Below are 16,168 nucleotides of genomic sequence, written 5' to 3'. Positions count from 1 at the left end.
TGCTGACTTCGCGGGACCCCCCGTCTGTGCTTTCCTTGTGTTTGTGTCTGCTGAGGCGTCTCGGCAACGCGGAGGTGGGGGGGGGGCTCTCCTGCTGATGAGGTGACGGTGAAGGAGCGGGCCAGGAAGGGGAAATAAACAACACCTATTGACTTCCTACTACACGTGCTTTCTCAATTACCAGCAGGTATCCGCTGACAGTGATAACACACATTCCACAACAACTTAGAGAACCTACAAGTAGTTCAGATGACAAGTATAAATGTGGAGGGTTAGTTGGAAAGTATAACAACCAGCAGAAGAAAGTGAAGTGAAGAGAGTGACCCTGTTTGACTTATGCTGTAAACCTACATGTTAAACCTAAGCTGTATTCAACCTGACAAGCTGTGGTTCCACTGAGCTATAATTTAGCTTTGCATAATCTGCCTACAAGCACAATGCAAATCATTCCTATATTATTAAAATGTCATATTATACAATTATAAAACAGGACTTAACCAATTAGGATTAAGTAGCACACATTCCACATACTATTAATTCAAAAAAAAGCAGATCTGACATGCTGGGGAATGTTACCCAACCTCAACATTATCCAAAAAAACAGCTGACAGTTACAATCCAAGCATCTAGAGTTGAGTAAAGCCACAAAGCAGCCTTAAAACTCCTCATGACAGTGAGGCTACAACTATCAACGTTTTTAAAACGGGAACTGATAAAACCACAACTGTTTACACACCACACGCTGACAAAAAAAGCACACCAAGATGTGTTACAGTGTATACTTTTTTTGCATCTGTCATTATTGAAGCAATTAAGCAGCTCTTGTCAATTTCCATTAATAAATTCACACACTTTAAATACAGCTATAACAACCTTAAAATCTCATTATGGTGTATCCAGTCAGACAAAACAAGGAGGCATGCTTAACACATGAATTAAGCCGGATATGATCGCAATGACAAGCATGTGTATGATTAAATGGATGGCAGGATCTGCAGGATATTTTTTCCCCGCTCAGACAGAAGTGCAGCCCAGTATGCAGCACACATGGCAGAGCTGGAGCTGTCAACACGCAACACCTAGCTGTCAAAACCGGGTTGAGGCTCAGTGTCTCCCCCTGGCATTTGTTCACGCAAAGTACACCACGTCCAAGGCCTATCCCCGCTCGCCTTTACCAAAGAGAAAGTCAACAAAATGGTGGAACAGATAACAGTCACGTGACTTCTTTGTGCTTTCGGGTGCGATTTCAAGTGAAACGAATGCACACAACACGGCTAACGAATAAAATATCAAACCTTTACCCCCTTATAATAACACTCGTGTTAGAGTTGGGTCGTAAAATGTAGTATTCATCGAGATCCGTCGTGTGCACGAAGGAGTAGATATGGCGGCCATTTTGCACAAGCTTGCGCAGGCAACATAGTGGCGCCCCTCGATATGAAAACACTGCCAAAGTGATCCACCACCAGTCGGGGAGCAATTAAAAAACATACCGATTCCTCCTCTTTTTCCATCCCAGTCGGCATCTGCGGTACTGCCCGGTTGATAGAGGCATATTCGTGCAGGTCAGGCAAATCCTCGCAGCGGAAGACGGGTAGAGGCTTACTAGCATCCAGCGCCCGTGCCCGAAACGACAATTTACTCATTTTTTATATGAAAAGATGCAGCATAAATCTATCTGCTCGGAATAACAGCAGGTCTGCCTCTAGTTCTCATGGATGAATCTGTGACGGTCTCTGGGAGTCAGCCGGTCGGTTGAGGGCAGGCTTGGGTCCGTAGCAGCGCGAACAGAGCCGGGCAGGCCCGGGTCTCGGTCGCTCTCTGTCGGTCTCTTTTTTGTTAGGCTCCGCTGTTCCTCCCCGGTTCAATACGCCATGGCCAACATGGCGGACATTACAAACTCATGCAGCTCTCCGCTCGCTCCGAGCGGCCCAACCCCCTCGATCACACAAACAGCCATTCCCACGCAGTTTCGCACGCGTGCGCGCTCGCGAGACCCTTGGGGTACGAGGGAGGAGGGAGGAGGGGAGGAGGGAGGGTGTAGTGACGGAGGGGGCAAGATGCTGGATGCTGGTGAAGAGGATGTGAACTTCCCAGGCTCGGGATGTTCTCGTCCTGTAATACGCCAGGCTGATGCTGACGTACAAAAATACATTTATTCTGCAAGTGAAAAATGAGAAAAAAAAAACCCAACAGCAAACAAACCTGAACGCCTGTGTGACGCAACACGGATAAAAAAAACAAATAAACATATTTCCGGGTAAAATACAATCACCATTTATAAGCAGGCTATGTGAGGGTTGGGTTTTTTTTTTTTAAATATATTTTTTAACCTTACAAGAACGCAAAGAATTTAAAAACTTAAGTCGTGAGTTCAAATTAATATGCAATATAACCGGTTCTGCCAATTAGACTCGATTGTTTTGCAAATGTCGCCACCCTGTGGTACAAACACAAACACACCGATATTCCCCACTATTATTAGAAGTGAATTGTTTCTGCTTTTATGTTGCTATGTTAAAGGATAGATTCACAATTTTTTTCAAAACTGTCTCAAATCAACAGTCAAGTGTCCTTATGAACACTAAAAGAGGTTTTCCTCGCTGGCTATTAAAACATCCTTTAAATGTGCTTTCAATGTAAATGGTGGAGGCCAAAATCCAGTGTGTCTTTTAAATGCAAAAATGCATTTAAAATTTTTATCTGAAGCTTAAATGAGTTAGTCACATTGATTAGATATCTACCCAATTTCCAGTCTTTTTAGCATAACACTGGTTCCCTGTTGAGCTGTAGTGGAAGTGTAGTAACAAAAAGAGGGACTTTGGCACTAAAATGACTGTAATGTTGAAAGCTATCTACCTGATTTGACTAATTCTGCTGGCTGAAGCTTCATATTAGCTTCAGATAAACTTTTAAATACATGTTTGCACAGAAAGAGGACTGTGGGTTTTGTCCCCCATCGCTTACAATGTAAGTGCATTATGAAGGGATCTTCTAATGGTCAGTAGGAACAGGAGGAATGATTACAGCAAGAAAAACATGTTTCAGTGTTCTGTAGTTTTAAGACAGACTTGAAAGATTGTGAACTCGTCTTTTAATGCTCAAGTCAGATAAACAGAGACAGACAAAAGTATATAAGTGGTTAACGACTAACATTCTCCACAACTGCACTGTAAAAATCAATTGTTTTCATTAAGTTTTTCCATGCGTGAATACAATATTAAGTTCACTCATGGGTGGACAGAACAGCAGAAACACCTTGCTATATAATGGCTGGGCAGGACACAGTAAATGCCAATTTAGGGAATCTCTAATGTTTCATTTATGATAAGAAACACAGCCAAAATTTCATATTTTTGGGTACAACTTGACCCAATTCCACTGGAGAGGAGTATTCCCTTCAAACTGAAAATTAACTGAAATGAAATGCTTACATTAAAGCAATTGACAAAATTATGATTGGCAGGATGGCAAAAGCTACAAACATGTCTAAGCTGAAATACATGGAATACTAACTCATTTACAGCTATTAAAAGACCAAGTCAAGAACTATCAGTACAGAAAATTACTAATGCATAATTATAATTTTGACATAAAGCAGTATCCTTTTGTTGAAAAATGATGTGCGTTGTCATTAACAATGTATATTATGCTATGATGTTGTAATAACTGTAATTAAGGGTCATTACATAGTGTCTCTAACACGACAAGCTGGTACCACTGACACTAGGTCACATCCATGGATTCATCATGCCTTGCTAATATCTAGTCCTGCTATCAACATATTAGCAATAAAGAACGACTGAAACAGGCAACATTCTTTAATATCTCAACTGTCGTTTTTGGTGTTCAGGTAAGGCTTCATCTTCTTGTCAGCACAGGCGTTTGCGGCTGTCGCCCAAAAGCTTCGAGGGGTCGGCAAACTGTGCATCTTGAGAGGTCCTTCTTCACATCACTGTTTACTGAGCTGTTACCTGCATTCATCCTCCTGTTATATGGAGCGTATCTTGCTTTTCTCCTTTTGTCATCTGTCAACAATGTGGCATTTTTTCCCCCCCACAAAACAAGGTTGATAATACCTAAAATGCTGAATGATTAGATCACATTTGAATTGAACTAAATTAAATAGTTTGTCCACTGACATCAACACAGGCCCCACACATGGAGATGTACACACATTGCACAAGTGCATTCATTGTTACTTCAATATTACAGTTACATGCTCATTGCTTTGACTGTAAAAGTTTAAAGCCCATTTGATAGGACTAATTATTAAGTACACTGCATAAGAATCAATACGGGACCTCTGTAAAACCTCACTCAAGACAAACTTCCTCTTTGCAGAACAACAGCAGGCCTCATTATAGACGTTTCAAAGTATTATCTCTGCGTTCAAGCTTTACCACTAATTATCTTCTTTCAACTGTTTGAAATACACACTTCACATAATGTTTTGCGCTTATGATGTAAGAGAACTCGAGCGCTTCTGTCTAGACAGACAAATTCATTAGATATATTCCTCATTACAACAGATCTGTGTCAACATTTTGGCACTACAACAAATGTTTAACATCACATGAATTGTGTAAATACCAATTAACAGGCAACGTTGAGAAATAACAAACGGGTGTGCAGGCATTTTTTTCTGAGAATGGGTAGTCCCAGTGGTGCATCACAACCTTAACCTTGGCTACTTATGCCTCACACTGTGATATACAGGGCCACAACATATGCAAACAATACATGTTTTTATGTCATATCTAAGTGTACAACAAGAACTGTGACAACAGGATAAAACAGCTATTAAGACCCACTACCACCATCTTTATCCCACCTCACACACTCCTCCATATGTAGACATGTATATGTATGTATATACATATTTGTGTATATGTATGTATGTATGTATGTATGAATGCATGTATGGTGCCAGTCGAACATTTGGACACACTTTCTCATTCAAGTGAGTGGTGGTGTGTGTCTGGACTTTTGACTGGTACTGTATGTACATATATAAGTAACACTACTGCATTATTTAATGTATATATATCTATAACTGCATCTACCACAACTATTACTTCTGCACATATTTTCCAAAAGTCAGGTCACGTACATAACCTATGAGTAGGGTAATATGTATAGATTGAATTCCATTTACTTGACTTTTTGTTTTGTTGTGTTTATTACTCCTAGTTCTTTATCTGTTATCTTGTTTCCTGCGCTGCTGTAACATGTGAATTTCCCCCTCAGGGAATCGATAGAAGTCTTATCTTATCTTAAATAGAACGATAAGGAATGCAAATCACCTGTAGGGGCGGGTGAGTATTCTCGTGGGCATGAGGGAATGATCCAGATGTAGGAGGCTGACATGATAATCATCATCCATTTGGGAGCAATAGGCTCACATCTGTAGACCATACTGGAGGCCTGTGAAACAGATAGTGGCAGGAAAGACATATTATTATAAGAAAACACATTATTGATGGTGTCTAATCTATTTAAAATACATGGTTAATATGATTTATTAGTCCCAGAGATGCGCCATATTTCAGCATTCACTGTCACATTGTTTCTATTCTTCTCTACAGGGTATTAATTATAGTAATAATTTGAAATATGTGGTATCACTGGGGAGAAGATTTGGAGCAAGATTTGACAATTATCGGCAATACACACCCACACTAGCCTTCTTAAGTTCACAATGGCTCTTTTTTTCCCACTTCAATGACGGTGTGACTTTATTTTAACAGCGACTGGCATCGGATTGGGTTTAATAATGTAGAGCAAGTTTTGTTGCACATTAGTAAAAACCCATATGTTGGAAGAGTAGGGGGGTAAATAGAACAAGACACGACAGAAAAAAAGAGCAGTGTCATAAATCGTCTTAGCAAATGCGGACGACAAGCATGCACCGCTACGAAGGAGATTACAAAGCAGCTTTTAACGGGTTTATAAGACGCTTCGAGCCGAAGATCAGACACAGCTGTGTTTGCACAAGGAACAGCGACACCGAGGCTAGCTGAAAGGCTGCTAACGCTAGCTTAGCTCAGTTACCCTGACCCTGCGCCATTTACCAGCCAGCTAACAGTTTGCGGACAGACTGCCAACAGTTTAATTTCAACTGGCAACTAACTTGTCTTCAATAGATAGTCGTCCATTTCCATTCCCACGTTGATAACACGGCAAAAACTAGCTGAAGCTTGAGTTGCAACTTACCTGCTGCTAGCAAAGCCACAGGGGAGGATGATGATGATGATGGCAGTTGTTCTGGTTGTCATGCTAGCCCGATGCTAACGGCGGTTAGCTCCCTTCAGGACGCCTCAGAGGGGAAAAAAATGATTTTCAGTGTTTTAGTTTTGAAAGTGTGGTTAACTGACTGCGTGTGGTCCCTGGAAAGAAAAAGCTGTGGTACAGAAAGTGATATCCTCCCTCTCACGGTAAACTTCCCATAGTTCGTTAAGGTTACTTCGACTAAGAAAAAAAAAAAAAAAAAAAGATCCAAACTGACCACCGAGCCACTTTGCAGGCGAATTGTGATTGGAGGGTGAATGCCACCAATCACCTGTGGCGAGCTCGGGGAGGATGAGCTCATTGGTCCCCCGCCCACCCGCTATAATAATAATAATAATAATAATAATAATACTACCACTAATAATAATATCATCTTAACAGCAATGTATGTATTATATAAGTAAAATAGCAAATGCTACACATAAAAAAGCACTCACATAAATAATAAACAAATAAATACACAGACACAAAAAGGCAGCCACAGAGAAAGTGCCATTAATTTATTTCAAATTATTTATTTCACTGGCTAACAAGTGATGAAATGCTACAGGGTTTTTTTTGTGTGTGTGTGTGTTTTGTTTTTTTTCTCCAAAATGGTTGCAGTATTTGTTATGTAACTGTCTCCAGGGCTGGTCACCTCCCTCCACCCCCATCCCTGCCCCCTTCACATGAGTCTTGTCGCAGGGCAGGGCTGCCTCTGCTGCCTCCTCTGATGCTGTAATATTTGCACCGCACATTTTTTTTTTATTTTTTATTTTTTTCATGATCAGACACAGATGAAAGAGAATGCTGCATAGTGGAAGCATATGGAGTCATTTTCTCTGATAATCCACCACCACCTCCCACTGGCTGTTAAAGCTGCATGCACGCCTGCCCAGTGACTCTGGGAGTGGAGGAGGCATCGCTATGATTAATATTACTTTGCTCAACTCTCCCAGCAAGGTCATCAGCAGCCATCTGTAGGCAGTGAAAAAACCCTAATATCCATTTAGATTTGAACATCCCATTGTTTTTTTTCTGCGCTTACACGATTCAGCCCAATGCACTGGTAAAGTGGCTGGCACGTACACTTGCTACTCTTTTTAAAAGTTGTACACTATATTGCGCCGTGTCACATCTGCAATGTTCTGTTTGACGAATTCACGGTGGCCTACAGGAATACAAAAGCACCGAGAGTCTGTGTTTCGTGTCGGTGTCAAAAATAGCATCTTCTCTGACTATGGTGAACTGTAAATGAGTGTGAGGCTGCCTCATCATTTCCATCAAGATGACACTTTCTTCTTTTCTCATCTAGAGGGCAGTGGAGACCCATGTAAAGACATGTGTTTCCAACAGCATTACAGTGCAGAATGCAGAATGCTCACCTCACCATCTCTTGCCTTCTGAGACCTAAGTTACACAGCTGAGCCAACCATCAGCATATATATGGGAGATTTTCCTTATGCCTTACAAGACATTACACTATGCGTAATTATCTTTTTAGGATTTTAATAATGCGAGGCCATTAACTTTGCATGTATCCCACAGACAACTAACCCTGTGTAAGAAGCAGTTTATGTGCTTGATGCTGTTTGAATCTGTGTGCGTGCAGAGCATGCAGGGAAAGGGAAGGGAAGGGTTGGAGACTGGCAGTCCGGGGTTGCATATTGAGATCAAAGGAGAGTAAGTCAGACATCAACATCTGTTTCCCCCTGCTACCAAACAGGTTGGACCAACTGCTGACAACAGTTCAGATGAAGGATGTTGTTTCATTGTGCTGCACAACAGGGATCCTGATTGAAAAGTAGATCTCTTTTCCATAGCTGCTCTCACTGTTCTTTATATTTCGGGTTGACAGTCGTCGTGATGGCACTCCTGTAGATGGGGTTGTCCCTCTGCAACAGGATGGAAACAAGCATCATCCTACACGGTTATTCTTAAACATTCGTTTTGTGTTACATTACTTCTGGTAAATCGAAGGCATAACTGATCAAGCATGATTTCTGTTCATTTTCTGTTGTAATTTTAATATAACAGTTGTTATGATGTGAATGTATACAATGCTGCATATGTGTTTTTAGACAACAACATACTATATTGTCACTGTATGTTGCACACCTTTCCTTTTGCTCTCACTGTTTTCCTGTTTGCCTCTGTACCACATTTACCAGAATGCTGTTGTTTTACTGTGCTGGTCAGACTGTCCCTGCACCAATGTCACCATGACAAATTCCTACATTATTGTCCATTACTATCGAAACAGCATCTGACTGACAGCTGCTGACAGAAAGGTTTGTTTGGGGAAGGCTCACCCTGTTCCAGCGTCTCTGCTCCAGCTCTCTCTGGAAGCGGGCAAACTCCCTGCGGTCATGGATGCTGGTGAGTAGTTTCCATAGCAGCAACAAAGCCACACCCAGCACCACAACAGAGGCTGATAGCACTGCAGTAATCAGGATCACGTTCGGACCTGACGGGCAATCTTGAGAGACAGAGAGGACCATTGTTCTTTATCGAAAATATTGCAAGATTTATTCAAAAATATTTCAGATGGAATTAACAAAATTTGTTCATATTCATGGTGGTTAATACAAAGCAGCAGGAGATAACTTTTATGAAACAAATGGATTATAATACACTGACCTGATGTGAAATTAGTGGACCCCCTGGTTTTTGGTGAACCCAATCAGTCAGTGATCACTTACACAAAGCATGTACAATTTACAAGAGAGGCAAAAGATCTAACACTCACACCCTTTGAATTTCTCTCTTTTATACCCAACTCCATACATTTGCTTGTGCAAACCACACGTCTAGTTTTAGTTGGTCTCCCATTGCTGCTTTAACATACAAAATGTCTTCAATTGGTTTATCATGATATATATTGTTGCAGAAAGAAAGAGAGACTCGGTCTACCTCTTTTAAGATCTACGTGAACGTGTGCAGAGCCTTCTTTTTGTCCTGTCCTCAACAAGAAGTGAACTCTGCAGCCCTCTGCATCCACTTCCATACACCTGTGGAGACCTGGAGAGGGGGTTACTGTTGATAAGCCACCAGCCTGCCTTACTAGAGTGAAGTTCAGATGAGCGCAATTTGCCTCACACTCCCTTGGATTTAAGCCCAGTGAGAAGGCCTTGCACAAGATGCATTCTCTGTGGAAAACAATCATCGAAACTGAGTCAAAACATCAATATCATCTAAAACTGAAATACAGAGTGCTTCCAGGTGATTGCAGCTATATCAGAGTCCTGTAGCTCTTGTATAACAGTTGTTACATTCACCATATACATGTAGAAATATGTATATTTTATGTCCTATTTCACTTCAGCACATTATTTCACCTGTGATATATCTGGTTCAATTTTAAATAACGTCAGCTCTTGAAGAAATCTGCGAAATACCAATTTAATTGAATGAACTTAGAAAGGTCATAGTACCTGTGCAAGGTGCAGATGCTGGGGCAAGAAGGGCAAAGCTCACAAGTTGGACCTTGGAAGCGGTTGTCGTGGCAACTGCATGCGCCACAGTGGCAGACCCCTCTGCCCGCACAAACCTTTCCATTCTGTGACAGACAAGACTCCACGCTGAGAGGGCACTCGCACGCTCGACCACTAAATCCTGGGTGACATTCGCACACCCCGCAGACACACCTGCCCTGCCCTTGAATGGTAAAACAAGTGATAAGTGTTCTGTTATGAAGTGAGATATTCAACTCTTGGAACATGTGATAGATATCATTCTACAGCGGCTGTCTGTGTGTTTCCCATACCTCCACACTGCCGTCCCCGGTACTGATCACAGCTGAAATCGCTGCATTCACAGAACTGCCCATAGTAAGCCTGGTTAGGCTTTTTGCTGCTCTTCCGACAAACACACTTCCCACAAACACACTCTCCTTGTCCACTGCACACTTCTGACGCATTATCATGGCGACAAAGGTATGAGTCAACCACCTCGCCCGACTCTGCTTGATCACACTCACAAAATGTTCCGACTCTCCCCTCTTTACATCTGCAACACAAACAAACATCTGAAGCTTGATTTGTTCTTGAATAACCCAGAATTGATGCCATCAGGCTACTTCACTTACCTGCATGAGCCACACTCCAGAGTGCCGTTCCCATGGCTACATGAAGCACTGTGTGGGACCACATCCTTTTGACACGAGCAGTTGCATATGGGGCTCAGCAGGACCTCAACCTCTTCACTATAGCCTTGGGGCTTAATAACAACACGGGCTGGTCTTTGTGAAGCAGTCACGCACAGAGGTGCTGTAATGCTTACATTAAAGCTCACCTAGAGGGGAGGTGAGAATTCCTTGAGCACAATTATAATGCTCCACTAATGAGGTAATCATAATTAGCATTACCGTCACTTCAGCTGCGAATGGCCACATGCTAACAGCAGTACTTACACAATTTACCACACACAGAGCCAGCCACAAGGCTACACACCTCGTCACCGACGAAGATGTTGGAACACCTCCTCCCCCGCTCCCCCCGCCTCAGCTTGTGGTCCTTACAGTGTGAAGTATAGGAGATGTGATAGCCCGGCGGCAGCTTGCTGTTCTCCATAACAACCTCAGAGGTCAGTGCCTGCAGTCAATACAACAGTTAACCTCTTAAAGATGAGGAGATGTCAGCAGGCTACACACATGAGGCTAATGACCTTTGTACGAGGGGAGTTTCCGCCTCACTTACATTATAGGCTTCGACTATTATCTGCAGGATGTTGTGGGAATTGTTGGAAAGCGTTCCGACTGCACATTTTGGGAAGATGCTTCTTAGGCCCTGCAGCAAAGCAACAGTTTAATGAATATATACTCATTGACAATCCACCATCTGATGAGCTGTGCTACTCGTTCTAGAAACATTTGCATTACTGTGGTGTGATAAACAAACTGAACGCAGTTTCAAGGCTGGATGGGTTTTGTTGTGGTATCAGCTTTGGGAGACCTTAGATGATACCACTTTTGACTGATCTCTACAGGATAGATGTGAATGGTAAAGCATAAATCTGTTAATATTCTATATTTTTCCTTTGACAAAAAAAACCAAAAAAACAACAGCAATGAATTGATTGGCATTTTCTGTGTAGCCAAAACCAGATTTATCTTATTCCTCTGTGCCATAGACCTGCATTGTTGTCCAAAAACGGAGGTCTGGGTGACATGTTCCTTTACGATGAACATGGGCACTGTAGTTGATTTTGATCAGTCCCACACACACCATATCCTGCTGCTGTAAATAATACACCAAATCAGGGAAAATATTCCCCAACAAATTTACTCCTGTTTGAGTAACATTTGTTAAAAACTACAGTTCCCAGCTGTTTTAGGAAAATATTTAGACATTTTTGTGGCCTGTTTTTTTTTTTTTTTTTTAAAGATTTGGCTCTGGGGTGGGCTCTGGGGGATGAGGGGTGAGTGGGCTGATCTGGCATCTGTATGATAAATATTTGCACATTGTTGCATTATCCAGCTCAAGGGCTGTTATGTTACCATAAAGACAAAGTTGAAAAAAAAAGATTTGGATCCAGGAAAGTCATAAGTATTGAGAGACAGACTCTTTGTTGATAATTACAAAAGTATAAAATATCACTAGCCTTGTCATTTAACGTTTGGCCAGGTCACAATGAGTTTTACAACTTTATTCGCAAGTATATGATTAATAAACTGTATTGTAATCACATGAAATACATGTTTACATCCAGGAAACCTATACAAAGCTTCCAGAGCATTAGATAAGGTGAAATCCATTAAAAGTTTTTGAATGAAAGGTTTTAGACAATTATTTTACATATAATCATTATAGCAAGAGCATATTCAACAGGATGACAGGCTGACATTAAGTTAAATAAAAGTGGTTAAAAGGCATAATTGTGCAGGTTCATAACTGAGGTGCCACTGCAGTAATGATGATTTACTTCCGCCCACTTACCTGGAGCAGTCCTTCAGCACCAAAGTGTGCATTTATACAAGAAAGCTGACGAATAATTACACGAATATAGATGCCTCTTTCTGCTGTACCTCGTACAAGTGCGCGACGTCTTCGGTGACAGCGAAGATGATCTGGATGTTCTTCTGTCTTAGTGTTTCGGCGACGTGAGCCACAGAAGGATAATCCTGGCAGAAGGGGAGTCAGGGCAAATGCAAAATGCAATGCATAACACTCAGGCCAGAATATATATGTGTAATCAGTAGTTAAGCACGCTCTCCCTCTTCCCTTTATCGCTGTCCTCCCCCTTTACTTCCCATCTAACAACTCTTTCTATCGCTCATTATATTCACTCTCCCTGACAGACTTTCCATTTCCTCCAAATAGATAAATAAGTACCATTCAGAGAGGAGCGACACCCGCATCTCGCACATCCATTTTCTGCCTTGGGTGGCCATTTATCCAGACAGAAAAAGATTAATAATGTATCTATATTCACTCCACCTGTCAACTGCCTGGACTGCAATGAGGTCAAGACACATAACACTCTCATGAACCTAATGAGAGAGCTATATGGATGTTTAACACACATGAACAAAGACATACACTCGCAAGCAGATAAATAGGCGCACATGCATCCAAGCTCCCTCACAACACACACCTACCCAGCCATCTATACACAAACACAGTGAGATTAAGAGATGAAAGCTTTGGTTTGGATTACTCCACAAACACTCCAGCTGTTTCCCATCAGGGTGTGCCTGTCAGCATCTTCTTTACCCAGGGAACTGTGCTGTTGATTCTGACCTTTAAATCACTGTCTTTGACTTCTGTCTGCAGCAGACTGGACCTCTATTTCACTGCTAGGATTGCAGACGGGAATCAATTTAGTACGCTCTGCAATATCTGGTCCATAGGATAAACATTGTATGCTCCTGCGGACCACAGCTACCAAAAGGATACTGTAAAAAGAGTGTAAAGATGAACACACACACATAGCTGTGATGGCTTTTTCAGTTGAGCTCAAGCTCTGGTTTTTCTCTGTGAATCTAAGCATGTTATATCCCTTTTGTTCTTGAAGCTGCATTAATCAATTTTTGGCCACTTGGGGGAAGATAATTCCAAAACAAGCTGACAGACAACAGCTGATCACCTTATAAAGTTGTTATGGCGAAGAATTACATGCTTGCACAACCAGCACACACACACACAGCATCATTAATATCATGTGTGAATTGTGTAACTGTCCACCTGATGCATGTAAGTCCGATATTTATTTAGATAAAACTCCTTTTATCTCTGGCACAAATATTGTGGTCTTTAACTGCTAGATGTTTGACTTCTTCTCAAGTTAGTTGATAACTGCTTTTGTGTTGATAACAGTTGCCTGCTGTTGCTCGAAATAGGGTCGATAAGAGTGCTGAGTCACTGAACCACACAAGAATCTGCCAGATATCGAATCTCAGACCTCAATACTTGGTATTTAATACTAATACTATTCAGTGCCAAACTGAAAAGCTACTTCTGCTACCACAATTGTTGAGAGTTGGCATCAGATGCCTGACCAGATTTGTGCACTTATGCTTTAATTAGATATTGCCTGATTTAAATAATCATTTTGACCATCTGTATCTTTTCTATGTCCTTCTATGACTGTTTGACTGCTGTCTAAAAAGCTCTGTAAAGTTTAGGTTTGGCTTTGTCACTATAAATGTTTTTTTTTTTTCACTTTTCATGTAGCTTTTTGATTCAATAATATGAAAAAATATCACTAAATGAAGGTTTAAGAAAGCAATTCAAGTTTAATACTAAACCTGTGAATTTCCTCTGGTGTACACATTCTTATACAAGTGACACTTTCCGTCATTGGGAAGTACAATGCCGCCCAGTTTGCCGTCTCCAGCAAAATGGAAGCCAGCATCTGTGGAGAACACCAGCAGACGCGTCACATTCCTCCAGCCGATCTGCTCCTGGAAGTGAAGAACATGAAACAGTCAATTGGCAGCAAATAAATCACCGTGACTGACGTAAATGTTTCTGACAGGCTTTGGAGAAAGAATTACCTTTCTGCTTTTGTATGTAATCAAATGACTGTGGATGAGTAATACTTTATGCCTTCATGCTCTTTAGAGCTTAAATCTAAAACCTGTAATTACGAAATTATTAAAGTAAAATTCTCATATTTGAAGACTCATAATGAGTATAAAATACACCCCAAACTGACTTGTGTTGTTTCCCAAAGGATGCTTAGTATTCTGAAAAACCCCCTTCATCTATTGTCTGCAGTATTTCCACTTCCTCCACATTACGCCCACCTAAACGAAAACAACAATCTCTGTAATGCAGTCCTGCTCCCTGCTGGGCATCCTTACACTACCTCACACAGAGCGGCCTGCATCAGGGCATCCAGTCCTCCCTCTGGTGAGTCCAGGTTGCCAGAGATCCGCATCTTCCCCACCAGCTCCGTGAACAGGGATCCGTTGGCGGTGAGGCTCAGGACATGGCGGTAGCTGAAGGGAGGGGCGCAGGGCCAGGGCTCGGTCCTCTTACAGGGGTTCCTGAGCAAGTCCTCCGCGGTACTGATGTACGGCATCACCGTCTTGTCCACAAATGCACCAAAGCCTTTTGGAGTGAATGGAAATGAGTAAGCAGTAGCATAAAGTTTTGAGAGGGGATTTTGTGACTCTTTTGTAACTAAAGGGTGGAAAGCGAATAACTAATGCACAGCGTTGTCCTTGAGCAAAGTACTTAATCCCCAATCGCTCCAGTGGTGCTGCTCAGTGGCCAATGATAAGATTATGATTGTGCTGGGCAACTCCCAGGTGTGTAACTGTGTGAATGTGACACAAGGGTATTCTATGAAAGGAGTGTGGAGGTGTAAAAAGTTAAGAAAAATAATGTAAGCCTACATTTTAGGTGAGGAGGAAATGGAAATTTGAAAGGCACACAGACCCATTCTGAAGTCACTGGTCGTATTCCTCATCGCTTCCATGAGGTCGGCCCCCAACTTCTTGACGTTGGGTAGGTCGTCCTCCATGGAGAAGGAGAGGTCCATCAGGTAGTACAGGTCTATGGGGTAGTCCTCCACACGTTTGAACTTTACCTCAAAGGTCTGCGGTTTGCCTACAAATGGGCGATACAGTATTGGAATAGCAGTTACCACAATTAAGTTCCAATGCAGTTTATTTTTCCACACTTGATAGCTCCGACTACAGAGACCACGCTGAAATTAAAATCCATTTTAAAAGTCTTGTTTATGGTGACTGCGTACCTTCTATCTACACAAGTAGTGCTACTTTATAATCTAAATCAATACCCAGTTCCCACTAAATCCACTGCTTCTCGTTGCAGTGTGAACTCTTGCGTCCTTGTGCCATTTACAACAACTCTATAAACTTTAGAGCCTGTTTTCATTGGAAGAACAGTGTCCTCCACCTCACTGAAGTCTGGAGGTAATCTCGTTAAAAAAACTGTGATAACAAGACCTTGGAATTCCTGAGGAAGAACAACCCCTGTGCTCGGAAATGACTTCTGAAGAGTTCATTGGTTTTCAACTCCAAATTTACGGATTTTCTGATCTACTGATAGACCTGAAGATGGGAGACATCTCCTTGGGTTGATGAAATAAAAAAACTGTTTTCTTTCGGTGACAGTGATAGTATGACACCCACCTGGTCTGAGGTGCAGTTGGACAGTCTGAGGCTGGAGTTGGGTGACGCCTTGGTGTTGCTGTTGGTGTCTTTGTTCTTTAGGGTGGAAGGTGATCTTTTGGTTTTTCAGAAGGACAGTGGAACCTCTGGGGTCCTCCAGGCGATCAAGAGGACAACCCCTCCTCAGCAGCGCCCTGGCTGTGTCGCAGCGCTCCCATACGTGCTGACCCACTTCTAGAAAATTCTTGACATCGGTTCAGGTTTAGTTCAAGCCCTTATAGAAACACTTTGCCTTGAATATCTCACCCTCAGAGA

General features: G+C 41.9%; 2 protein-coding genes across 4 annotated transcripts in view; both read right to left on the bottom strand.

Annotated features, from left to right (window-relative positions):
* LOC137172969 (enhancer of polycomb homolog 1-like) overlaps positions 1–6,595 on the bottom strand; it is a 31,773-nt gene extending 25,178 nt beyond the window's left edge. Inside the window, exons 1-2 of one of the 3 annotated variants that reach the window (XM_067577621.1) lie at positions 6,217–6,595; positions 5,307–5,427 (exon numbers count right to left, since the gene is read on the bottom strand). Coding sequence is in view for 1 of the 3 variants with exons in the window: in XM_067577620.1 (XP_067433721.1) it covers positions 1,494–1,646 (153 nt within the window). In the remaining 2 variants the exon portion in view is untranslated. Of the gene's footprint in view, positions 1–1,493; positions 2,019–5,306; positions 5,428–6,216 lie in introns of those variants that run through there. The other 2 variants (XR_010925093.1, XM_067577620.1) reach the window with 2 other exon arrangements.
* A 181-nt stretch (positions 6,596–6,776) lies between these two features.
* Positions 6,777–16,107, bottom strand: LOC137173483 (integrin beta-1-like). The gene is made up of 13 exons (XM_067578356.1): positions 15,875–16,107; positions 15,156–15,326; positions 14,581–14,825; positions 14,018–14,173; positions 12,296–12,391; positions 10,968–11,057; positions 10,722–10,862; positions 10,358–10,563; positions 10,037–10,278; positions 9,705–9,927; positions 9,184–9,419; positions 8,583–8,749; positions 6,777–8,165 (listed from the first exon to the last, which is right to left on the bottom strand). Exons 2-13 carry the CDS (start codon positions 15,256–15,258, stop codon positions 8,100–8,102), a joined length of 1,971 nt encoding a protein of 656 aa, XP_067434457.1. The 5' UTR covers positions 15,259–15,326; positions 15,875–16,107; the 3' UTR covers positions 6,777–8,099.
* Positions 16,108–16,168: the final 61 nt, after the last annotated feature.

This window comes from Thunnus thynnus, chromosome 21 (assembly GCF_963924715.1).
Source record: "Thunnus thynnus chromosome 21, fThuThy2.1, whole genome shotgun sequence".
Classification (NCBI taxonomy): domain Eukaryota; kingdom Metazoa; phylum Chordata; class Actinopteri; order Scombriformes; family Scombridae; genus Thunnus; species Thunnus thynnus.
This window is presented reverse-complemented; position numbering and strand designations above follow the sequence as displayed.

Excerpts from the sequence above, each read along its gene's own strand:
- LOC137173483 (XM_067578356.1), bottom strand. The coding sequence starts at position 15,258 with ATGGACCTCTCCTTCTCCATGGAGGACGACCTACCCAACGTCAAGAAG. Across the intron at positions 10,863-10,967 it reads TAATAGTCGAAGCCTATAAT|GCACTGACCTCTGAGGTTGT; the intron begins GTAAGTGAGGCG and ends TATTGACTGCAG. Across the intron at positions 9,420-9,704 it reads AGCATCTGCACCTTGCACAG|AGAATGCATCTTGTGCAAGG; the intron begins GTACTATGACCT and ends TGTTTTCCACAG.